Source organism: Oncorhynchus kisutch, unplaced genomic scaffold, assembly GCF_002021735.2.
Source record: "Oncorhynchus kisutch isolate 150728-3 unplaced genomic scaffold, Okis_V2 scaffold2061, whole genome shotgun sequence".
NCBI classification, from domain to species: Eukaryota; Metazoa; Chordata; class Actinopteri; order Salmoniformes; family Salmonidae; genus Oncorhynchus; species Oncorhynchus kisutch.
This window is the reverse complement of record NW_022264006.1, coordinates 17,978-37,528: the sequence shown is the minus strand read 5'-3', so window position 1 is coordinate 37,528 and position 19,551 is coordinate 17,978. Positions and strand designations below refer to the sequence as shown.

The 19,551-nt window shown below is 42.1% G+C and overlaps 1 protein-coding gene across 2 annotated transcripts; it reads right to left on the bottom strand.

Annotated features, from left to right (window-relative positions):
* Nucleotides 1–5,193: 5,193 nt before the first annotated feature.
* On the bottom strand, nucleotides 5,194–19,347 carry LOC116369029 (macrophage mannose receptor 1-like). 2 transcript variants are annotated; one of them, XM_031819337.1, is made up of 26 exons: nucleotides 19,200–19,347; nucleotides 18,922–19,065; nucleotides 18,353–18,538; nucleotides 17,184–17,341; nucleotides 16,799–16,915; nucleotides 16,504–16,619; nucleotides 16,219–16,367; nucleotides 15,829–16,028; nucleotides 15,519–15,634; nucleotides 15,110–15,191; nucleotides 14,742–14,886; nucleotides 14,475–14,513; nucleotides 14,030–14,193; nucleotides 12,187–12,251; nucleotides 11,857–11,957; nucleotides 11,552–11,691; nucleotides 11,132–11,240; nucleotides 10,437–10,609; nucleotides 10,005–10,110; nucleotides 8,054–8,286; nucleotides 7,528–7,693; nucleotides 7,199–7,351; nucleotides 6,844–6,960; nucleotides 6,326–6,484; nucleotides 6,148–6,180; nucleotides 5,194–5,869 (listed from the first exon to the last, which is right to left on the bottom strand). In XM_031819337.1, the coding sequence occupies exons 1-26, from the start codon at nucleotides 19,330–19,332 to the stop codon at nucleotides 5,634–5,636; spliced, it is 3,540 nt and encodes a 1,179-aa protein (XP_031675197.1). In that variant the 5' UTR covers nucleotides 19,333–19,347; the 3' UTR covers nucleotides 5,194–5,633. The 2 variants fall into 2 exon arrangements, with proteins under 2 accessions (XP_031675197.1, XP_031675198.1); XM_031819338.1 differs by having other exon boundaries at nucleotides 18,353–18,535.
* Between the last annotated feature and the right edge of the window lie 204 nt (nucleotides 19,348–19,551).

Below are 19,551 nucleotides of genomic sequence, written 5' to 3'. Positions count from 1 at the left end.
ATAAATACAATCCAACTGTGTGTAATCAAGTCTCCGTATAAATGCACCTGCACTGTGATAGTCTCAGAGGTCCGGTTAAAGCGCAGAGAGCATCATGAAGAACAAGGAACACACCAGGCAGGTCCGAGATACTGTTGTGAAGAAGTTTAAAGCCTGATTTGGATACAAAAAGATTCCCAAGCTTTAAACATCCTAAGGAGCACTGTGCAAGCGATAATATTGAAATGGAAGGAGTATCAGACCACTGCAAATCTACCAAGACCTGGCCGTCCCTCTAATACCTTTCAGCTCATACAAGGAGAAGACTGATCAGAGATGCAGCCAGAGGCCCATGATCACTCTGGATGAACTGCAGAGATCTACAGCTGAGGAGGGAGACTCTGTCCATAGGACAACAATCAGTCGTATATTGCACAAATCTGGCCTTTATGGGAAGAGTGGCAAGAAGACAAGCCAATTTCTTAAGATATCCATAAAAAGTGTTGTTTAAAGTTTGCACAAGCCACCTGGGAGACACACCAAACATGTGGAAGAAGGTGCTCTGGTCAGATGAAACCAAATGCATCTGGCAACAATGCAAAACGTTATGTTTGGCGTAAAAGCAACACAGCCCATCACCCTGAACACACCATCCCCACTGTCAAACATGTGGTGGCAGCATCATGGTTTGGGCCTGCTTTTCCTTCAGCAGGGACAGGGAAGATGGTTAAAATTGATGGGAAGATGGATGGAGCCAAATACAGGACCATTCTGGAAGAAAACCTGATGGAGTCTGCAAAAGACCTGAGACTGGGACGGAGATTTGGTCTTCCAACAAGACAATGATCCAAAACATAAAGCAAATCTACAATGGAATGGTTCAAAAATAAACATATCCAGGTGTTAGAAATGGCCAAGTCAAAGTCCAGACCTGAATCCAATCGAGAATCTGTGGTAAAGAACTGAAAACTGCTGTTCATAAATGCTCTCCATCCAACCTCACTGAGCTCGAGTTGTTTTGCAAGGAGGAATGGGAAACATTTCAGTCTCTCGATGTGCAAAACTGATAGAGACATACCCAAGCGACTTACAGCTGTAATCGCAGCAAAAGGGTGGCGCTACAAAGTATTAATTTAAGGGGGCTGAAGAATTTTTTCATGCCCAATTATTCCGTTTTCGATTTGAATAATCAATAAATGTCGTTCCACTTCATGATTGTGTCCCACTTGTTGTTGATTCTTCACAAAAAAATACAGTTTTATATCTTTATGTTTGAAGCTTGAAATGTGGCAAAAGGTCGCAAAGTTCAAGGGGCCGAATACTTTCGCAAGGCACTGTATATATATATTAATATATATATAAATAAAGGGAACACTTAAACAACACAATGTAACTCCAAGTCAATCACACTTCTGTGAAATCAAACTGTCCACTTAGGAAGCAACACTGATTGACAATAAATTGCACATGCTGTTGTGCAAATGGAATAGACAACAGGTGGAAATTATAGGCAATTAGCCCCAATAAAGGAGTGGTTCTGCAGGTGGTGACCACAGACCACTTCTCAGTTCCTATGCTTCCTGGCTGAGTTTTGTGTCATTTTTGAATGTTGGCGGTGCTTTCACTCTAGTGTAGCATGAGACGGAGTCTACAACCCACACAAGTGGCTCAGGTAGTGCAGCTCATCCGGATGGCACATCAATGCGAGCTGTGCCCAACAAGGTTTGCTGTGTCTGTCAGCGTAGTGTCCAGAGCATGGAGGCGCTACCAGGAGACAGGCCAGTACATCAGGAGACGTGGAGGAGGCCGTATTTTTAGAAGGGCATACAACCCAGCAGCAGGACCGCTAACTCCGCCTTTGTGCAAGGAGGAGCAGGAGGAGCACTGCCCAGAGCCCTGCAAAATGACCTCCAGCAGGCCACAAATGTGCATGTGTCTGCTCAAACGGTCAGAAACAGACTCCATGAGGGTGGTTATGAGGGCTCGACGTCCACAGGTGGAGGTTGTGCTTACAGCCAAACACTGTGCAGGACGTTTGGCATTTGCCAGAGAACACCAAGATTGGCAAATTCGCCACTGGCGCCCTGTGCTCTTCACAGATGAAAGCAGGTTCACACTGAGCACATGTGACAGACGTGACAGAGTCTGGAGACGCCGTGGAGAACGTTCTGCTGCCTGCAACATCCTCCAGCATGACCGGTTTAGCGGTGGGTCAGTCATGGTGTGGGGTGGCATTTCTTTGGGGGGCCGCACAGCCCTCCATGTGCTCGCTAGAGGTAGCCTGACTGCCATTAGGTACCGAGATTAAATCCTCAGACCGCTTGTGAGACCATATGTTGGTGCGGTTGGCCCTGGATTCCTCCTAATGCAAGACAATGCTAGACCTCATGTGGCTGGAGTGTGTCAGCAGTTCCTGCAAGAGGAAGGCATTGATGCTATGGACTGGCCCGCTCGTTCCCCAGACCTGAATCAATTGAGCACATCTGGGACATCATGTCTCGCTCCATCCACCAACGCCACGTTGCACCACAGACTGTCCAGCAGTTGGCGGATGCTTTAGTCCAGGTCTGGGAGGAGATCGCTCAGGAGACCATCCGCCACCTCATCAGGAGCATGCCCAGGCGTTGTAGGGAGGTCATACAGGCACTTGGAGGCCACACACACTACTGAGCCTCATTTTGACTTGTTTAATGACATTACATCAAAGTTGGATCAGCCTGTAGTGTGGTTTTCCACTTTAATTTTGAATGTGACTCCAAATCCAGACCTCCAAGGGTTGATAAATTTGATATCCATTGATCATTTTGTGTGATTTTGTTGTCAGCACATTCAACTATGTAAAGAAAAAAGTATTTAATAAGAATATTTCATTCATTCAGATCTAGGATGTGTTATTTTAGTGTTCCCTTAATTTTTTTGAGCAGTGTATATATATATATATATATATATATAGACCACATGGAAAATTCAATCAATCAGGTTTTTAATATGAATGAAAACTTGCCGAAGTGTCAAAATTCAACATTTTAGAATGTCCCTCTGTGCACCCTCTGTGTACCCTCAGTGCACCCTCTGTGACTTCTAGAAAGATTTTAACCCACTTAACCCCAACATTTCTTCAAGTTGTCATCATCATTGTAAAGCTCTCGTGCTTTTGTTGCTTCGACAGTCATTTCTGAAGAGTGTTATGTATTTCATGTGATTAGAGATTCATTGATGTCTGTCCCTCATTTTAAGGACAAACCTGTCACGTGAAACTTATCCTTGAAAAAACGTCTTTTTTTCAGAAGAATCATTGAACATCTAATAGTCAAATCAAAGTGGAAAAGCCGGTTGAGTTGGCTCTATTTGGCCATTTGCCGGTGTTTTGTGGTGGAAAACTGAGCGGGTCGAGCATAACACGTCAACCCTGTTACGCACAGATAGGCACAGATAGGCAGTTTCCAGGAGACCATTCCCTTCATGTCAAACATAACTTACCCAGAACCATGATTACAGTGTTCTCAGAATATTCAATATTAATGTTTCATAAGTTTCTAAGGGTTAGGAGAATATTCCATCAATGTTCCACCAAACATACACAAAACATGGGTGCCATGTTCTCAGAATATAATATATGAATGTTCGAGACACGTTTTGTGGGAACATTGCATGAACATTCCTGTGTTGCCTGATGGTTCCAAAGAAACTTTCTTGTTTCATCATTACACATCACCCCCTTGTTGCTGTGGCCGAGCACATCAATGGTCTGATTGGTGAACCACTGATCCATTCACTGCCCTTTGTTTACACAAATAATGCATTTAATGTAAATTGTTTATAAACATACATATTTGACACACTTTGACATACAGTGCCTTCAGAAAGTATTCATATCCCTCGACTTATTCCACATTTTGTTAAATCAAACAATACCTTTACACACAATACCTAATAATGACAAAGTCAAAACACGTTTTTAGACATTTTTGCAAATGTATTGAAAATGAAATACAGAAATAGCTAATTTACATAAGTATTCACACCCCTGAGTCAATATAACCACCTTGACAGTGATTTATAGCTGTGAGTCTTTCTGGGTGAGTCTCTAAGAGCTTTCCACACCTGGATTGTGCAACATTTGCCCATTATTATTTTCAAAATTCAGGAAACTCTCTCAAATTGGTTGTTGATCATTGCTAGACAACCATTTTCAGGTCTTGCCATAGATTTTCACTCGACCACTCAGAAACACTTATAGTCTTCTTGGTAAGCAACACCAGTGTACATTTGATCCTTGTGTTCTAGGTTATTGTCCTGCTGAAAGGTGATTTAATCTCCCAGTGTCTGATGGAAAGCAGACTGAAGCAGGTTTTTCTCTGTGATTTTGTCTATACTTAGCTCCATTCCGTTTCTCTTTTATCCTGAAAAACTCCCCAGACCTTAATGATTACAAACATACCCATAACATGATGGAGCCACCACTATGTTTGAAAATAGTGCTACTCAGTAATGTGTTATGTTGAATTTGCCCCAAACAAAGCACTTTCTATTCAGGAGAAAAAGTTAATTGCTTTGGCACATTCTTTTTGCAGTATTCATTTAGTGCCTTGTCGCAAACAGGATGCATGTTTAGGAACATTTGGGGTATTGCGTGTAGGCCAGTGACACAAAATCTACATTTAATACATTTTAAATTCAGGCTGTAAGGGGTGTGAATACTTCCAGAAGACACTATATATAGAATGTTCCCCTGAGTAACGGAAAACTGGACATTACGGGTAACATTACAATAATGTTCTCTCTACCTAGAATTGTTAGCTTGGATTACTCTTGTCACAAGGGGTTTTATGGCTGATTTAAGATGAAAATCATCAAACCTGTTATGGTCAAACCGTAGTAATTTTTTATTTATTTACCTCTTGAAATGGGAAAACATGTTTTTTATGAAGTTGATCATGTACTCTTAATGACAGAATGTTAAAATTAGGTGAAATCAAAAGTTTTTTTGGGGGACCATGTCACACTTCTTAAAAGTCACCGAAATTGGTGGAACGATCCAATAACCTCTTTAATCTGCCTCATAGTGATGATAGCTGTGTTTAAGTGTACCTCAATTACTGTATATAGTTCCAAACATTTTGTATTAATCCTCTAAATGCGCCTGGATTCAGTATGTATTGATTTAGCATGCAATGTGTGAGAAGTGTGAGTAAGAGTATAAGGTCAAAGACATTTGTTTCAAAACTTTATTTCTCTCTCTTTGAGCATATATTTACAATATAACTTGGCAAAAACAAAGCAAAGTACAGTGGTTGTATTTTGAACTTTAGTTTCACACACCAAATAAATCTGTACAAGGCTCCTCTAAACCAAACAAAATTACTGTTGTTGATTCTATAATTTGTGCAAGGGTTGCATATGCAATCTTAGCTGTACATCTGGACTGTATCCTTGACACCTGATGCTGATATGCACAAAGTGCATATAATTTTCACCCATTATTTACAGAGCAAGAAAATTAACAAAGATAGTATGTGAATGGTTTCAGATTTAGTTGCAATCTCAGAATGGGTAGGCCTTAACACCAGCAGCATGCTTTTGGGGTATTTTTCATATCAAAACTTGTCTCAAAAGTGTTTTCACCTGTTGGTGGTTCTTTGTGTCCTGTCTAACTAAGCTGTTTCGTTCTGCTCTATGTTGGCCACCAGGCCCTTGGTGTCCACAGTGGCTGTTGGGCGGATGGGGTTGTTGAAGTACAAGGTGTTGTCGAAAGTACACTCTCCAAGGACGGGGGTAGGTATCCGTTTGCGGAGTAGGAAGGCACCGAGTCCTACCACTGTGATTATCACCAAGACGACTGCCACAGCGATGCCGGCATAACCATGGGGAGCTTCCTCCACTAGGGGAGCTAGAAGAAAGGAAGTCACAGTGTTATTGGCAAAATTATTGTGGGATTGGTTTTAGGCCCTATATAATGTTCAGACATGTGGAGTAGAGTGAAGTTGCCCCTAGACGCTGATCTTGGATCAGTTTTGCATTTTCTCCACTAATGGTTATGGATTGGGTGAGGGGAAACTGATCCCAGGACTATGCCCTGGAGCAAGAAAAGCATTGATTTGACTGTCAAAACTGATCAAATGTATCATTCTTTACGCTAACCAATTATATCTGCTGTGAGACACTCACCAGCAACTGGTTGCTTCTCTGTTGGTGTGATGACTGCAAAAGAAAGAGATAAAGTTGTTCACAAAACATAATTGCAAGACAATTCTAAGCTGATAAAACAAACACAGGATGACTTGAATAATGACTCTGATATCATCCCATCTTAAATACTTGAATCTATCAGCTGAGTCCGACTCACCTTTGGCTGTTTTGCAGATGTACGACTTGTACCGGTTGCAGCTGTTAGTGCTCCACAGACCACTATCAGACTGGATCTCCACACATTGTTCACTCTTTGGCATCCCTTGTTTCCAGTTGGTATAGTCCACCACACTGTTGTCAATCCACATCCAGTCGCCTGGAACAAGAACATTGGGTCAAACCTATATCCTTTGACATGGGTGATTCATTGTCATTGAACAACTATAAATCAATTAACATGGTTGTGTAAATGGGACATAATCTTAGAATTGCAAGAGATGGGTAGGTACTGTACTTGCCATTTGTTCATTTTAGCTGATGTTGCTAGTTAAACATGTTTTATATTCGAGGGAAAAGGCTTTTTGAGCCAGCGGCCTCAATGTTATGGGTTGTCAGTAAAATTCACTGATAGGGTTTCAAAATTCCGGTAATTTTTCAAGAATTCCTTTATTTTCCAGAAATCCTGGTTGGAAATTTTGGGAAATTTCGCAGAATTTTATAACCATAGGTACTGACCTTCGTGGCTTTTGTGCATGCCAATCCAGAATGACTTGGATCCATCCTGCAGTAGCTCAAGGTTCTCCTGGATGAATCTGGCCTCCAATGGATCCTCGACACTCACCAGGGATGCTCCTGTTGTCAGAGAAACGTACTACCCGTATTCATCATCACCATCAATCACTTTGAATTTCTTGCATTCAATTAATGAGTTCATGTGCTCTACATTCAATTAAAACATTGGGTATGTCCCAAATAGCACCCCAGTTCCTATGTATAGTGTACTACTTTTTGACCATGGAATAGTATGCCGTTTGGGACACAACAATTGTGGTCTGAATGACAGTTGGTGTGAAGGAGAAGAAGTGTGTACCCATTCGGAGACATTCCACAGTGGCGTGGGCCCAGTTGTCCACCACAGAGTTGAGGAAGGCGTAGCAGTAACCCCTGAAGGGAACCCACGTCTTGCGTTTCTTGGGCTCGGGGCAGTTGCCAGGGAGCTGAGGGGGCTGGCTGGGGGCTATGTCTTTAAAAGAGGCCAGAGAAGTTCACATACTGAAGTTGATGTACATGAGATGTATATGGTCAATGTCGGCACAACTGATACATTACTGCATACAACATTTTTAAAGACACACTTTTGGATTGATCAAGCATTAAACACAGACTTTGTGGGTAAATGGAGTAAAGGCCTTGTCTGACCTGGTGATCTCTTGCACAGTGAGGAGTAGGTGTTACTACAGTCGCCTGTCTTCCACTTGGCGTCCGTATCCATGTAAACACAGGCCATATTGTTCTTTGGCTCATCTTCGCCCCATTTGGTGTAAGATAGAGGCCAGTTATCCACCCACTTAAAACGCCCTTCAGTCTGAGAGACAGAGACAAAGACAACACACAATGGGAGCAAGGTCCAGCTGAAAGCTTGCAGCTTTTCAAACACAAAATCACTTTGGTTTCTGAAATGAACACGTCAGAGTAGGAGATCCAATGGATAACAGTGGGAGATCATATCAATGCTAAGTCCTCTTTGGAGCTGCACTAGCTCTTAAACCAAAGCCAGAGTCCAACAAGTTAGGTCATTTTTTAACTACTGGGCCTTGTAAAGAGGAAATTGAAGATCACAAATCTCCATATTTATAGTTAGTCTGATCAACATATTGTCTAGAATATTTAGTCTCTGTAACCCAAATGATTGGCATAGAGCAATGTCAATAGTAAAGACTTTTACCAAGTTGTTGTTGAGGCCGATCCACATGGGCTCATGGTATTTGTTTCTCTGCATTGTGATGAAGGCCTGGGTGATGGGGTTCAGGATGCTAGCCAACTCTGCATCGTTTGCTTTACATTGCCTCCGGGCCTCGTCCCAGTTCATCTTCTGGACCACCAGTTTGAAGGAGTCATTTCCCAGCTTGTAGAACGTCTTCGTTGACTCTGTGGTGGCAGGGACCACAATCTGAGAATCTGAAACCAAAGGAGACTTGTTGGAGGGGAACCTAAAGAGGGTTACTCTATTTGGACCACATACCAAATAATTGGAATTGAACAGCCTCAACTAGGGTTATCGATAACTTGCCAAAAACTGGCAGGTTCTCCAGATATGCTGTCCGGTCCTCTGGCAGTCTCTATGGGAGTGCCACAGGGTTCAATTCTCGGGCCGACTCTTTTCTCTGTATATATCAATGATGTTGCTCTTGCTGCGGGCGATTCCCTGATCCACCTCTACGCAGACGACACCCTTCTGTGTACTTCCAGCCCGTCCTTGGACACTGTGCTATCTAACCTCCAAACGAGCTTCAATGCCATACAACACTCCTTCCGTGGCCTCCATCTGCTCTTAAACGCTAGTAAAACCAAATGCATGCTTTTCAACCGTTCGCTGCCTGCACCCGCACGCCCGACTAGCATCACCACCCTGGATGGTTCCGACCTAGAATATGTGGACATCTATAAGTACCTAGGTGTCTGGCTAGACTGTAAACTCTCCTTCCAGACTCATATCAAACATCTCCAATCTAAAATCAAATCTAGAGTCGGCTTTCTATTCCGCAACAAAGCCTCCTTCACTCACGCCGCCAAACTTACCCTAGTAAAACTGACTATCCTACCGATCCTCGACTTCGGCGATGTCATCTACAAAATTGCTTCCAACACTCTACTCAGCAAACTGGATGCAGTTTATCACAGTGCCATCCGTTTTGTTACTAAAGCACCTTATACCACCCACCACTGCGACCTGTATGCTCTAGTCGGCTGGCCCTCGCTACATATTCATCGCCAGACCCAGGCTCCAGGTCATCTACAAGTCCATGCTAGGTAAAGCTCCGCCTTATCTCAGTTCACTGGTCACGATGGCAACACCCACTCGTAGCACGCGCTCCAGCAGGTGTATCTCACTGATCATCCCTAAAGCCAACACCTCATTTGGCCGCCTTTCGTTCCAGTTCTCTGCTGCCTGTGACTGGAACGAATTGCAAAATTTGCTGAAGTTGGAGACTTTTATCTCCCTCACCAACTTCAAACATCTGCTATCTGAGAAGCTAACCGATCGCTGCAGCTGTACATAGTCTATCGGTAAATAGCCCACCCAATTTTACCTCTTCCCCATAATGTTTATATTTATTTACTTTTCTGCTCTTTTGCACACCAATATCTCTACCTGTACATGACCATCTGATCATTTATCACTCCAGTGTTAATCTGCAAAATTGTAATTATTCGCCTACCTCCTCATGCCTTTTGCACACAATGTATATAGAATCAATTTTTTTTCTACTGTGTTATTGACTTGTTAATTGTTTACTCCATGTGTAACTCTGTGTTGTTGTCTGTTCACACTGCTTTGCTTTATCTTGGCCAGGTCGCAGTTGCAAATGAGAACTTGTTCTCAACTAGCCTACCTGGTTAAATAAAGGTGTTCTCAACTAGCCTACCTGGTTAAATAAAGGTGTTCTCAACTAGCCTACCTGGTTAAATAAAGGTGTTCTCAACTAGCCTACCTGGTTAAATAAAGGTGTTCTCAACTAGCCTACCTGGTTAAATAAAGGTGAAATAAAAAATACATAAAAAATAAAATGCTGCTTGGAGGATTCACGGATTTCTGGAAAACCTGGAGATTGTGAGAAAGTTACTGGAATTTTTCAAACCTAGAGCAGCCTCACTGAACTATGGCTTCTTCTCACCAATATTCCTTTTGCAGATGAAACCACGGGATAGTAAGCAGTCCTCGACCTTCCACATTCCTGCCTGTTTTTGAGAGCTGCCCACCAGAACCACACAGTCAAACACCTGGAAGAGAGATTGGGAAGGAGATGAAAAGGTTAGATCCCCTCTTCAGAATTCTCATTTGACTGGTTAAGGCTGTTTTGCATTTGGATTTATTGACAATAAGTCAATCAAAATCCCAAAGCCTAACATGTAAAGGTTCTCAAACCCAGATTGAAGGCGCAGTTCTGGATTAAAAATCATTCTCAATAAAGAATCTTCCTTGAAAGTAGATTTTAGTCTACCTACTTTCAAGGGGGATTCTCTATTCAGAACCATTTTTAATCTGTTTCCAGGAAGTCACTTAATCTGTGTTCAGCAAACAGTTATTTTTACTGTAAGTCTTGTACCTCTTCCATAAATGAATATCGTCCGTCTGGCACTGACATTGGATGCCCTTTTGCCCAGTTGGTATAGGAAACCCCTCTCCCCTCCGTCCATAGGAAGCGCATCTCCGAGTTGACGTCGTTCAGACCTATCCAAATGTCCTGAGGATTCCCAAGCATCTGGGTGGTAAGGAATGCTGGGAGGAAGACCAGTCAGAACAATGAAGAGTCAACAAGTGAATCCATATATACTGTTTACATGCAAAGGATTATCAACCCCTGTTCCATTGGTTAGCATTTCAATTATTTGGCACTTTTTAACCAATGTCTATAAGATTTCTTGTTGCATGCTTATAATTGCACAAATCCTCAATATAATTGAACACATAACATTTGACAGAATTTTAATAGCATGGTTTTATGCTAAATTACTTTTTAGAATTTCAATGTTCATTCTATTTCATTCTACCTTGGGCAATGCCATTGTCTCAGGTAGATTTGGCGGTGAGGTGTACACTTTTATTTATTTAAACTTTATTTTACTTGACAAGTTAGTTAAGAACAAATTCCTATTTACAATGATGGCCTAGGAACAGTGGGTTAACTGCCTTGTTCAGGGGCAAACAACAGATTTGTATCTTGTCAGCTCGGGGATTCGATCGAGCAACCTTTCGGTTACCCAAAGCTCTAGCCTCTAGAAGGATGGCCTCCTCACCCACCTTGCTCTTTCTCGCTGAGGACAGAGGCCAGGTTCCCTCCCTGGTTGATGCAGTAGGTCCTGGCCTCCTGCCATGGCTTCTTATCACTGTCTCCAATGAATTTGTAGCACTGTGGAAACATGATGCATCAACACGCTGTGTGTTGGAACGCGCTACTACAGCAAACAAAATCGATTCTATAGTGCATGGGCTCTGGTCAAAAGTATTGCACTATAAAGGGAATAGGGTGCCATTTGGGATGTAGACAATGACTCTCCACACACAGGTCAGCATCACATTGGGTCATCACATGATAAGGAAAGTAGTTTGTGTGAGGTTCTCTCTGCTGGTGTACCATGCAGGTGTATGTAGACTACAGAAGGATGTCCTTGTATGATTTTATAGTATGTGGTGGTGGTACTGTAGTAGTGTAGCAGTTACCTTCCCCTGGAAAGCAATCCATTCTGGGACACAACCTCCCCTGGGTACAGTGGTGGGGGCCATGGTCGTGTTAATGAAACTGGTGGTTCTTTTACAAATGGAGGCCAGCTCTACTCCACAGTTGATATCATTCCAGTACCCTAGAGATGCAGAGAAACAAAGAGACACAACCCGATATAGACCCAGCTTACAAAATTACATCCTGGGAGCGTTCCCTGAATGTTAGAGAAAGTCCCATGGATGTTGCAGTATAACAACACAGTAACGAGAGCATAACTGCTAAATCCCTCTGGAATTAGACGTACCCATACTCTTGTATATCGTCACACAGTTCTCATCGTTGTTGGCAAAGTTGGGTTCGTTTTGATCCCACGCGGTAAACACAACAGGAGACCCATCCAACCAGCTGAAACATACAGTACACAAACCCAGTCTGAACTGTGAGCATCTATTCAATCAACTACACACCTTGAAAGCACACGTTTCTCCACTCGGCAGAGAAGCACAGATTTCAGGCATGTTCACTGGACTGTGACAAACAAAACATGCTCATGCACAAATATCTCTGAAAAGAGGTGGTAGGACTTCAGGTTGTTTTAAATGTCCAGGGAACAGTCAACAGTCATTTTACATACCTAAAAGACTTATCCAAACCAACGGTCATTCCAATGTAATATTGTCCCTCGGATCCTCTAGATATCTGGAAAAAAGTTGCAACTCTTTGAGGAAACAACCATTTCTAGATTGAACATTGAACATTTCAGTGACACTTGTTGTCATCCTGTCATAGTGTAAAATCCTCTCTTTATCAGATCCCAAGAACCAAAGCTTTTTGGACGTCACAGGACTGCATATACACAAATATAAACACAACGTGTAAAGTTTTGGTCTCATGTTTCATGAGCTGAAATAAAAGATCTCTGAAATGTTCAATAACGCACAAAAAAACGTATTTCTCTCAATTTTAGTGCACACGTTTGTTTACATCCCTGTTAGTGAGCATTTCTCCTTTGTCAAGATAATCCATCCACCAGGTAGGTGTGGCATATCAAGAAGCTGATTAAACAGTGTGATCATTATACAGGTGCACCTTGTGGTGGGGACAAGGAAAGGCCACTCTAAAATGTGCAGTTTTGTCATACAACCCAATGCCACAGATGTCTCAAGTTTTGAGGGAACGTGCAATTAGCATGCTGACTGCAGGAATGTTCACCAGAGCTTTTTCCAGAGGATGGAATGTTAATTTCTCTATCATATGCCGCCTCCGATGTCATTTTAGAGAATGACGTCCAACCGGCCTCACAACTGCAGACCACTTGTGTGGCGTCTTGTGGGTGAGCGGCTTGCTGATGTCAACGATGTGAAGAGAGTGCACCATGGTGGCGGCGGGGTTATTATGGTATGGGCAGGCATAAGCTACTGACAACGAACACAATTGCATTTTATAGACCATGATGAGTTCCATTGTTGTGCCATTCATTCACCACTATCACCTCATGTTTCAGCATGATAATGCAAGGCCCAATGTTGCAAGGATCTGTACACAATTCCTGGAAGCTGAAAAAGTCCCAGTTCTTCCATGGCCTACATACTCACCAGTTATGTCACCATTTGAGCATGTTTGGGATGCTCTGGATCAACTTGTTCAACAGCCAGTTCCAGTTCTTGCCAATATCCAGCAACTTCGCACAGCCATTGAAGAGGAGTCAGACAACATTCCACAGGCCACAATCACCAGCCTGATCACCTCTATGTGAAGGAAATGTGTCATGCTGCATGAGGCAAATGGTGTGCACACCAGATACTGACTGGTTTTCTGATCCACGCCCCTACATTTTTTTCAAGGTATCTGTGACCAATAGATGCAAATCAGTATTCCCAGTGATGTGAAATCCATAGATGAGGGCCTACTTTATTTATTTAAATTGACTGATTTACTTACAGTATCAGTCAAGTTTGGACACAGCTACTCATTCAAGTGTTTTTCTTTATTTGTACTATTTTCTACATTGTAGTGAAGACATCAAAACTATGAAATAACACATATGGAATCATGTAGTACACCACCCCATCTTGTCACAACACAACTGATTAGCTCAAATGCATTTAGAAGGAAAGAAATTACACAAACGAACTTGTAACAGGGCTCACCTGTTAATTGAAATGCATTCCAGGTGACTACCTCATGAAGCTGGTTGAGAGAATGCCAAGAGTGTGCAAAGCTGTCATCAAGGCAAAGGGTGGCTACTTTAAAGAATCTCAAATATAAAATATATTTGGATTTGTTTAACACTTTTTTGGTTACTACATGATTCCATATGTGTTATTTCATAGTAGTGATGTGTATACTATTATTCTATTATGTAGAAAATAGAAAAAATAAATAAAAAGTGTGTCCAAACATTTGACTGGTACTGTATATGAACTGACATTTTTTCATGTTGCATTTATATTTTTGTTCAGTATAGAAGTGTCTACCTGTTTCCATATAAACTTCCTCTCGCTCTCTGCAGTAATGACCACCAGATCACCAAAGTTCTTTTTACAGAATTCTCTCGCCTCGTCCATGGGGAGATTCTCAGTGTTGAAGAAATACTGAGTGTCGTTGTACTCAATCCAGCCGTCCTTTGTAGTGTTGTACACTGAAAAGGCATGTAAAAAAGGAGTACATTTCCTGTTAGGCATTTTTAATAGTACATTTTCACAGAGTACATTTTCTCTTAGTGTTTGTGTTGAACTATGCTTCGCAAACTAAATGATAGAAGAAGGTGTGCTATACATTATGTGCAGTGATTCATTTAACTTAAGGGAAAGGCCAAGAGCTTGAAGGAGAGCAGGGATAGTGAGAAGGAGGAAGTGGAGACAGGAAGTGGAGGAATGAGAAACAGGAAACTGGACATATTCCTAAGATCCTATGCATTACCTGGCTCAACTTGAGTGGGATGGGGCTTTGGGGTAACCCCTGTGGATACCAAAAAAAGTTTGGGTGAGCACATCTGCAAGGTTGAGGGTCAAAATTCTATGTTCATCAATAGTTTCATGACTGACATGAACTGCATGCCCATTGGGCACACACACTGGTTGAATCAATGTTGTTTAAACGTTGAACCAACGTGGAACAGATCTTGAATTGACGTCTGTGCCCAGTGGCTGGTGAAGTCAGTGCTCCAGCAGATATGGTCTACTGTACCTTTGCGAATCTCGCAAATCCAGTCATTGTAGGCATCACAGTGTCGATCATTCCAGTGGCGTCCGTAGTAAAACTGGACCTCTGCGCATTTTTCGTTTTCGTTGTAGTTGTTTGGTTCTCCAAATCCCCAATTCTCATAGCTGAACTGGAGAACAACATTGGAATAATGTTACACAGTAGCATTGTATGGTGTCCATATTAGCCTCAGGCTGAGGCTGTCCTTATATGGACACCATAGTACTGTATGTACTTTCATTCCCATTAAATACAATGACTGCAAATCAAAGATTGAAACAAGAGTAGTGAGTAATAAACTACTTGTAAGGAGAAGGAATATCACAGTAAAGATGAGGTGGCAGGCTACTCACTGCTGATCCGTCAGCCCAGACGAAACCTGCAGAAGGATCCAGATTGCTGAGGCCGATCCAGGCTGCATCAGAGGAATGATACCTGAACAGAGAGAATGGAAACCACAGACAGTGGTTTTTATGACTGTGTGGTTTTCAACCACAGACAGTGGTTATTCTGACTGTGTGGTTTTCAACCACAGACAGTGGTTTTTATGACTGTGTGGTTTTCAACCACAAATAGTGGTTATTATGACTTTGTGGTTTTCAACCATAGACAGTGGTTATTATGACCGTGTTAATTTCAACCATAAACAGTGGTTATTACAACCGTGCTGATTTTGACTTCAACCACAGACCGTGGTTAATAGGACCACACTGGTTTTGACTGATACTCATGGCAACAGAGACAGTTATGAGGATAACTTACGGAGAGCCGTTCAGGTCTGTGGCACTGTGAATGCTCATCAGATCACCACCAATGGCCTTGCAGAATTCCCGCGACTCTGACCATGACTTCTTGTTTTCAGTCTCTTTTCTGTGAAGCTTATTGAGGGGAGAGAAAATTATTATTGATGAATTATTAATTAATTATTCTAATTAAGGATTATCAATGAATTCATGCTCGTTGATTAAATTATTAATATTAAAAAAACTTCACTTCAATTGACTAATCAAAGTGTTTGTTACAAATCAAATCAAAATCAAATCAAATCAAATCAAATGTTCCCCAACTGTACCTTGTAACAGATATTTCTTTTAGCAACAGGTGACCACCCAGAAGGACAGCTCAGTGCCGGGGTGGTGGGAGGGGCCATTGTTGATGTGACGCCCTCCGCCATTTTCTTACAGATGTACTTCTCCTTGTTGCTGCAGCTGACTACATCCCATAGTCCCGCAAACATTCCAGTTGTCATAGCTACACAGCCTTGTTTTCTGTCTTTTTTCAAACACACAGAAAGGCGAGAGAAAACTTAATAGTTTCATTTAGTTCTGACATTTGCCAGGCAGTTAAGGTGTGGGAGAAAGTAGTCCTCTAATACCGCAGTCATCATAGCAATGACAGTTCATGCTACAATCGATCATCAGTTGCTACAATCAATCACCATTGTGGTAAAAGGACACTGTACCTGGCATGCCCACGTTGAAGTGGGTGAACTTGACCTCCGAACTGGTAGTCCACTTGAACGTGTCTATATCCGCCATGTTGGAAAGTCCACTCCAGAAGTACTTCTCCGGCCTCAAACCCACCAAACTGACCAGGAAGGCATTTTCATACCTACAAACCAACAAACACACACACATTAAATCTGTTATCTGACAACTTATTGCTATTATCTTGTCCAGGATGTGACTCAAATAAGTGAGTCAAATATAACTTATCCTTATAAAATGGTCATGATGTGATACCGTACCTGTCAGCCACTTCCACCAGGATTGAGTCACTCCGCTGGCAGGTCTGCTTGGCCTCATCAAATGTTTTGGTTTCTGATCCAACGTTGTAGCAGTAAGAACCATACCGGATCCAGCCCTTGATGACAAAAATACAGAAACAATTATCCTCCTACTGGTGGATCTTTGTCAGTCAAGATGACACCATTCTAGTCCTTATCTAGAATCTTTTTCAAGCTTCCATTTCATGTGATATAATTCTGTATTCATTAGTTACTGTACTCTCCCTTTCAACAAACAGGAAATGACCTCACTCACCAGCTTACATCCTGGACTATCTTCCTCTGGGGCACCTGCCACCGGTTTGGTGGAGGCCTTTTTCTTACACATGTACCCGTAGGTCTTCTCACACAAATTATCAGCCCACTTCCCATCCTGTGAGAGAATATGGAGTCCACATTGTCACAATACCACATTTATTACTGCGTTGACACCAATGTTAAACGTTGTCATCATTGCCATTGTTAGCCGTAGCATTCAGCTAGTGTTCGCATTTATCTAGCGTCAGCATTTACCTAGCACTAGCATATAGCGAGTGTTAAGGTTAGTTATACAAAATCTGTGGTGTAAGCATTTAGCTAGCATTAGTGTTAGCATTAGCATGAACCTAGTCTGTCCATTGAGGGACCAATGTGAATGTTACCTTTCCTCTGATCAGGACACAGTCCTCCTGGAGGTTGGCACCATGGGAGGGCTCCCCTGTCTGCCAGTGGCTGAATGTCACATGGGATCGGTCGGTCCACTCAAACAGCAGCGCGTTCCTTTGGTCGTTCAGGCCGATCCACAGCTCATCTGTGGCCGCTGAAGTCAAGCAGAAGGACATTAAGAGTCAGAGCCAGGAAGACAGTGATAAACACCTGATATACTTATCGTTGCCTTTGGCTGATCAAATTGACTGAGGTGGCATTATTATTATTTATTCATGGAGGCCCAATTTAGACCAGGGTCTCATTCACAATCATGCCCTGAGTACAAACATTTTCACAATGAAGAAAATGAACATTCCAAAGAAAACAAGACAAATAAAAAGTCGACAAGGTACAGTTACAATACTACCATTTCAACAAATGAACCATTACATCAATAAAAACAACTGCAATTCACAATGAATGAATTTAACACCAGCATCCTAAACTGCTTTAACGGCACCAGGAAATCAAGATGCAAGGAATTTTGCAGGTTATTCCAACAATGGGGGGCACTAAAGCTAAAGGAGGATTTACCAAAATAGGTAGAGATCTTAGAGGCCTCAAGATTTCAACAACACTGTGATGGGTTTGGTCGCCTATTCTTTTATACCTTAGCGACAAAGTTAGGTAAATTAGAAGCTTGTGTAGTGGAACGTTGTAAATAAAAAGGGAGTAATGAAGTGATCTACAGGACTTCAATGAGAACCAGCCAATGTTTTGATAGAGGATGCAGTGGTGAGTATTAAAATTGTCACCTGTGATAAAGTGAAGGAAATTATGGTAGATGGCATCCAAACGTTTAAGACTAGTGGCTTCTGGAATCTGGTAAATGGTGTCACCATAGTCAAGAGCGGGCAGGAATATTGACGGTACAATCTGCTGCCTGCTATTTAGGGAGAAGCCAGATCTATTTTTTTTAAATACCTTTTTAACTAGCTCATCCGAATGCTTTTTAAACATGAACTCTTTGTCAATCCAAATACCCAGACTTTTATTGGGACACATCTCAGAATGGTTTTCAAAACTGATAGAAATGACAACCCACGAGAAAGATCATTGTAGTGCATAACAGATCTATCAGATATAGAGGTAATTGTAGCTACAACATGGATAGTGGACTCACTATATCCTGTCTGAGAGATGATGAAGCTTTGTTCTTCTATGTTGTGGATGCTGGCCAGGTCCCCTCCATCTTTGTGGCAGGCGGCCAGGGCATCCCTCCACATCTTCTTGGTACGTTGTAGGTAGTAGCAGTGGCCTGCATAGGGAATCCAGTGACTGGTGCAGAAGGTGGGCTGATCTTTTCCTACTGAGGGGGGTCAAAGTTCAATAGTCAGAGAGAAGGTAGAATGTCCAGAAAGTGGTAGACTGTAATGTTTTATCTGTTTGACCCAAAACAACCTCTGGGTCCATATTCATAATGCATCTTGGGGTGAGAGTGCTGATCTAGTATCAGCCCGCCCTGTCCATGTAACCTTATTCATTATAATCTAAAAAGCTAAACTGACACTAGTTCAGCACTCCTACTCTGAGACACTTAGTGAAATTGGGCACTAATATATAAATGTTCAGTTTACCCTACCCTACACAACCTGACCTGGTGTTGTTAACCTTGTGTTGCATGGCATTTGAACTAAGTCAAAAATTGTGTGTAGGTCATGACTGTTATGTACTGTATGATTCAACTCTTACCTATAGGGGCAGAGGCCAGAGTAGTGGAGTTTCCTTTGCGACAGATATATCCCAGCTTCTTGGAACATTCATTGGTCTCCCATTTCGAGGCCTTGCCAGCATTCAGGGTTGCACAGCTGAGCCCGGGTTCAGTTGATGGATGTCCTTTTGGAAATATTGACCCATGTGTTTATTAATTGTCTTCCTGCATCATTGTAAGTCATAACATACTTGGACAACCTCAGTTGTTCCCTAGGCTGTAATGTATAATATGATGTGTTGCATGCAGTTGCACTCACCTGGGGCCCAGTTTAAATATCTGAATGGGTTTCCATTGCTCCACTGCCATCCAGCCTCAAAGTCTAGGCTATTCAGTCCAATCCACAGAGATGTGCCCAGGATATTGGTCAACCCTGCATTAATAAAAAGCATCACAATACATCCACGAGAGTAGTGTAATATTCTTAATAAGGAATTGAATGTATCAGATTGATTTACAGTACCTTGCGAAAGTATTCAGCCCCCTTGAACTTTACGACCTTTTGCCACATTTCAGGCTTCAAACATAAAGATATAAAACTGTATTTTTTTGTGAAGAATCAACAACAAGTGGGACACAATCATGAAGTGGAACGACATTGATTGGATATT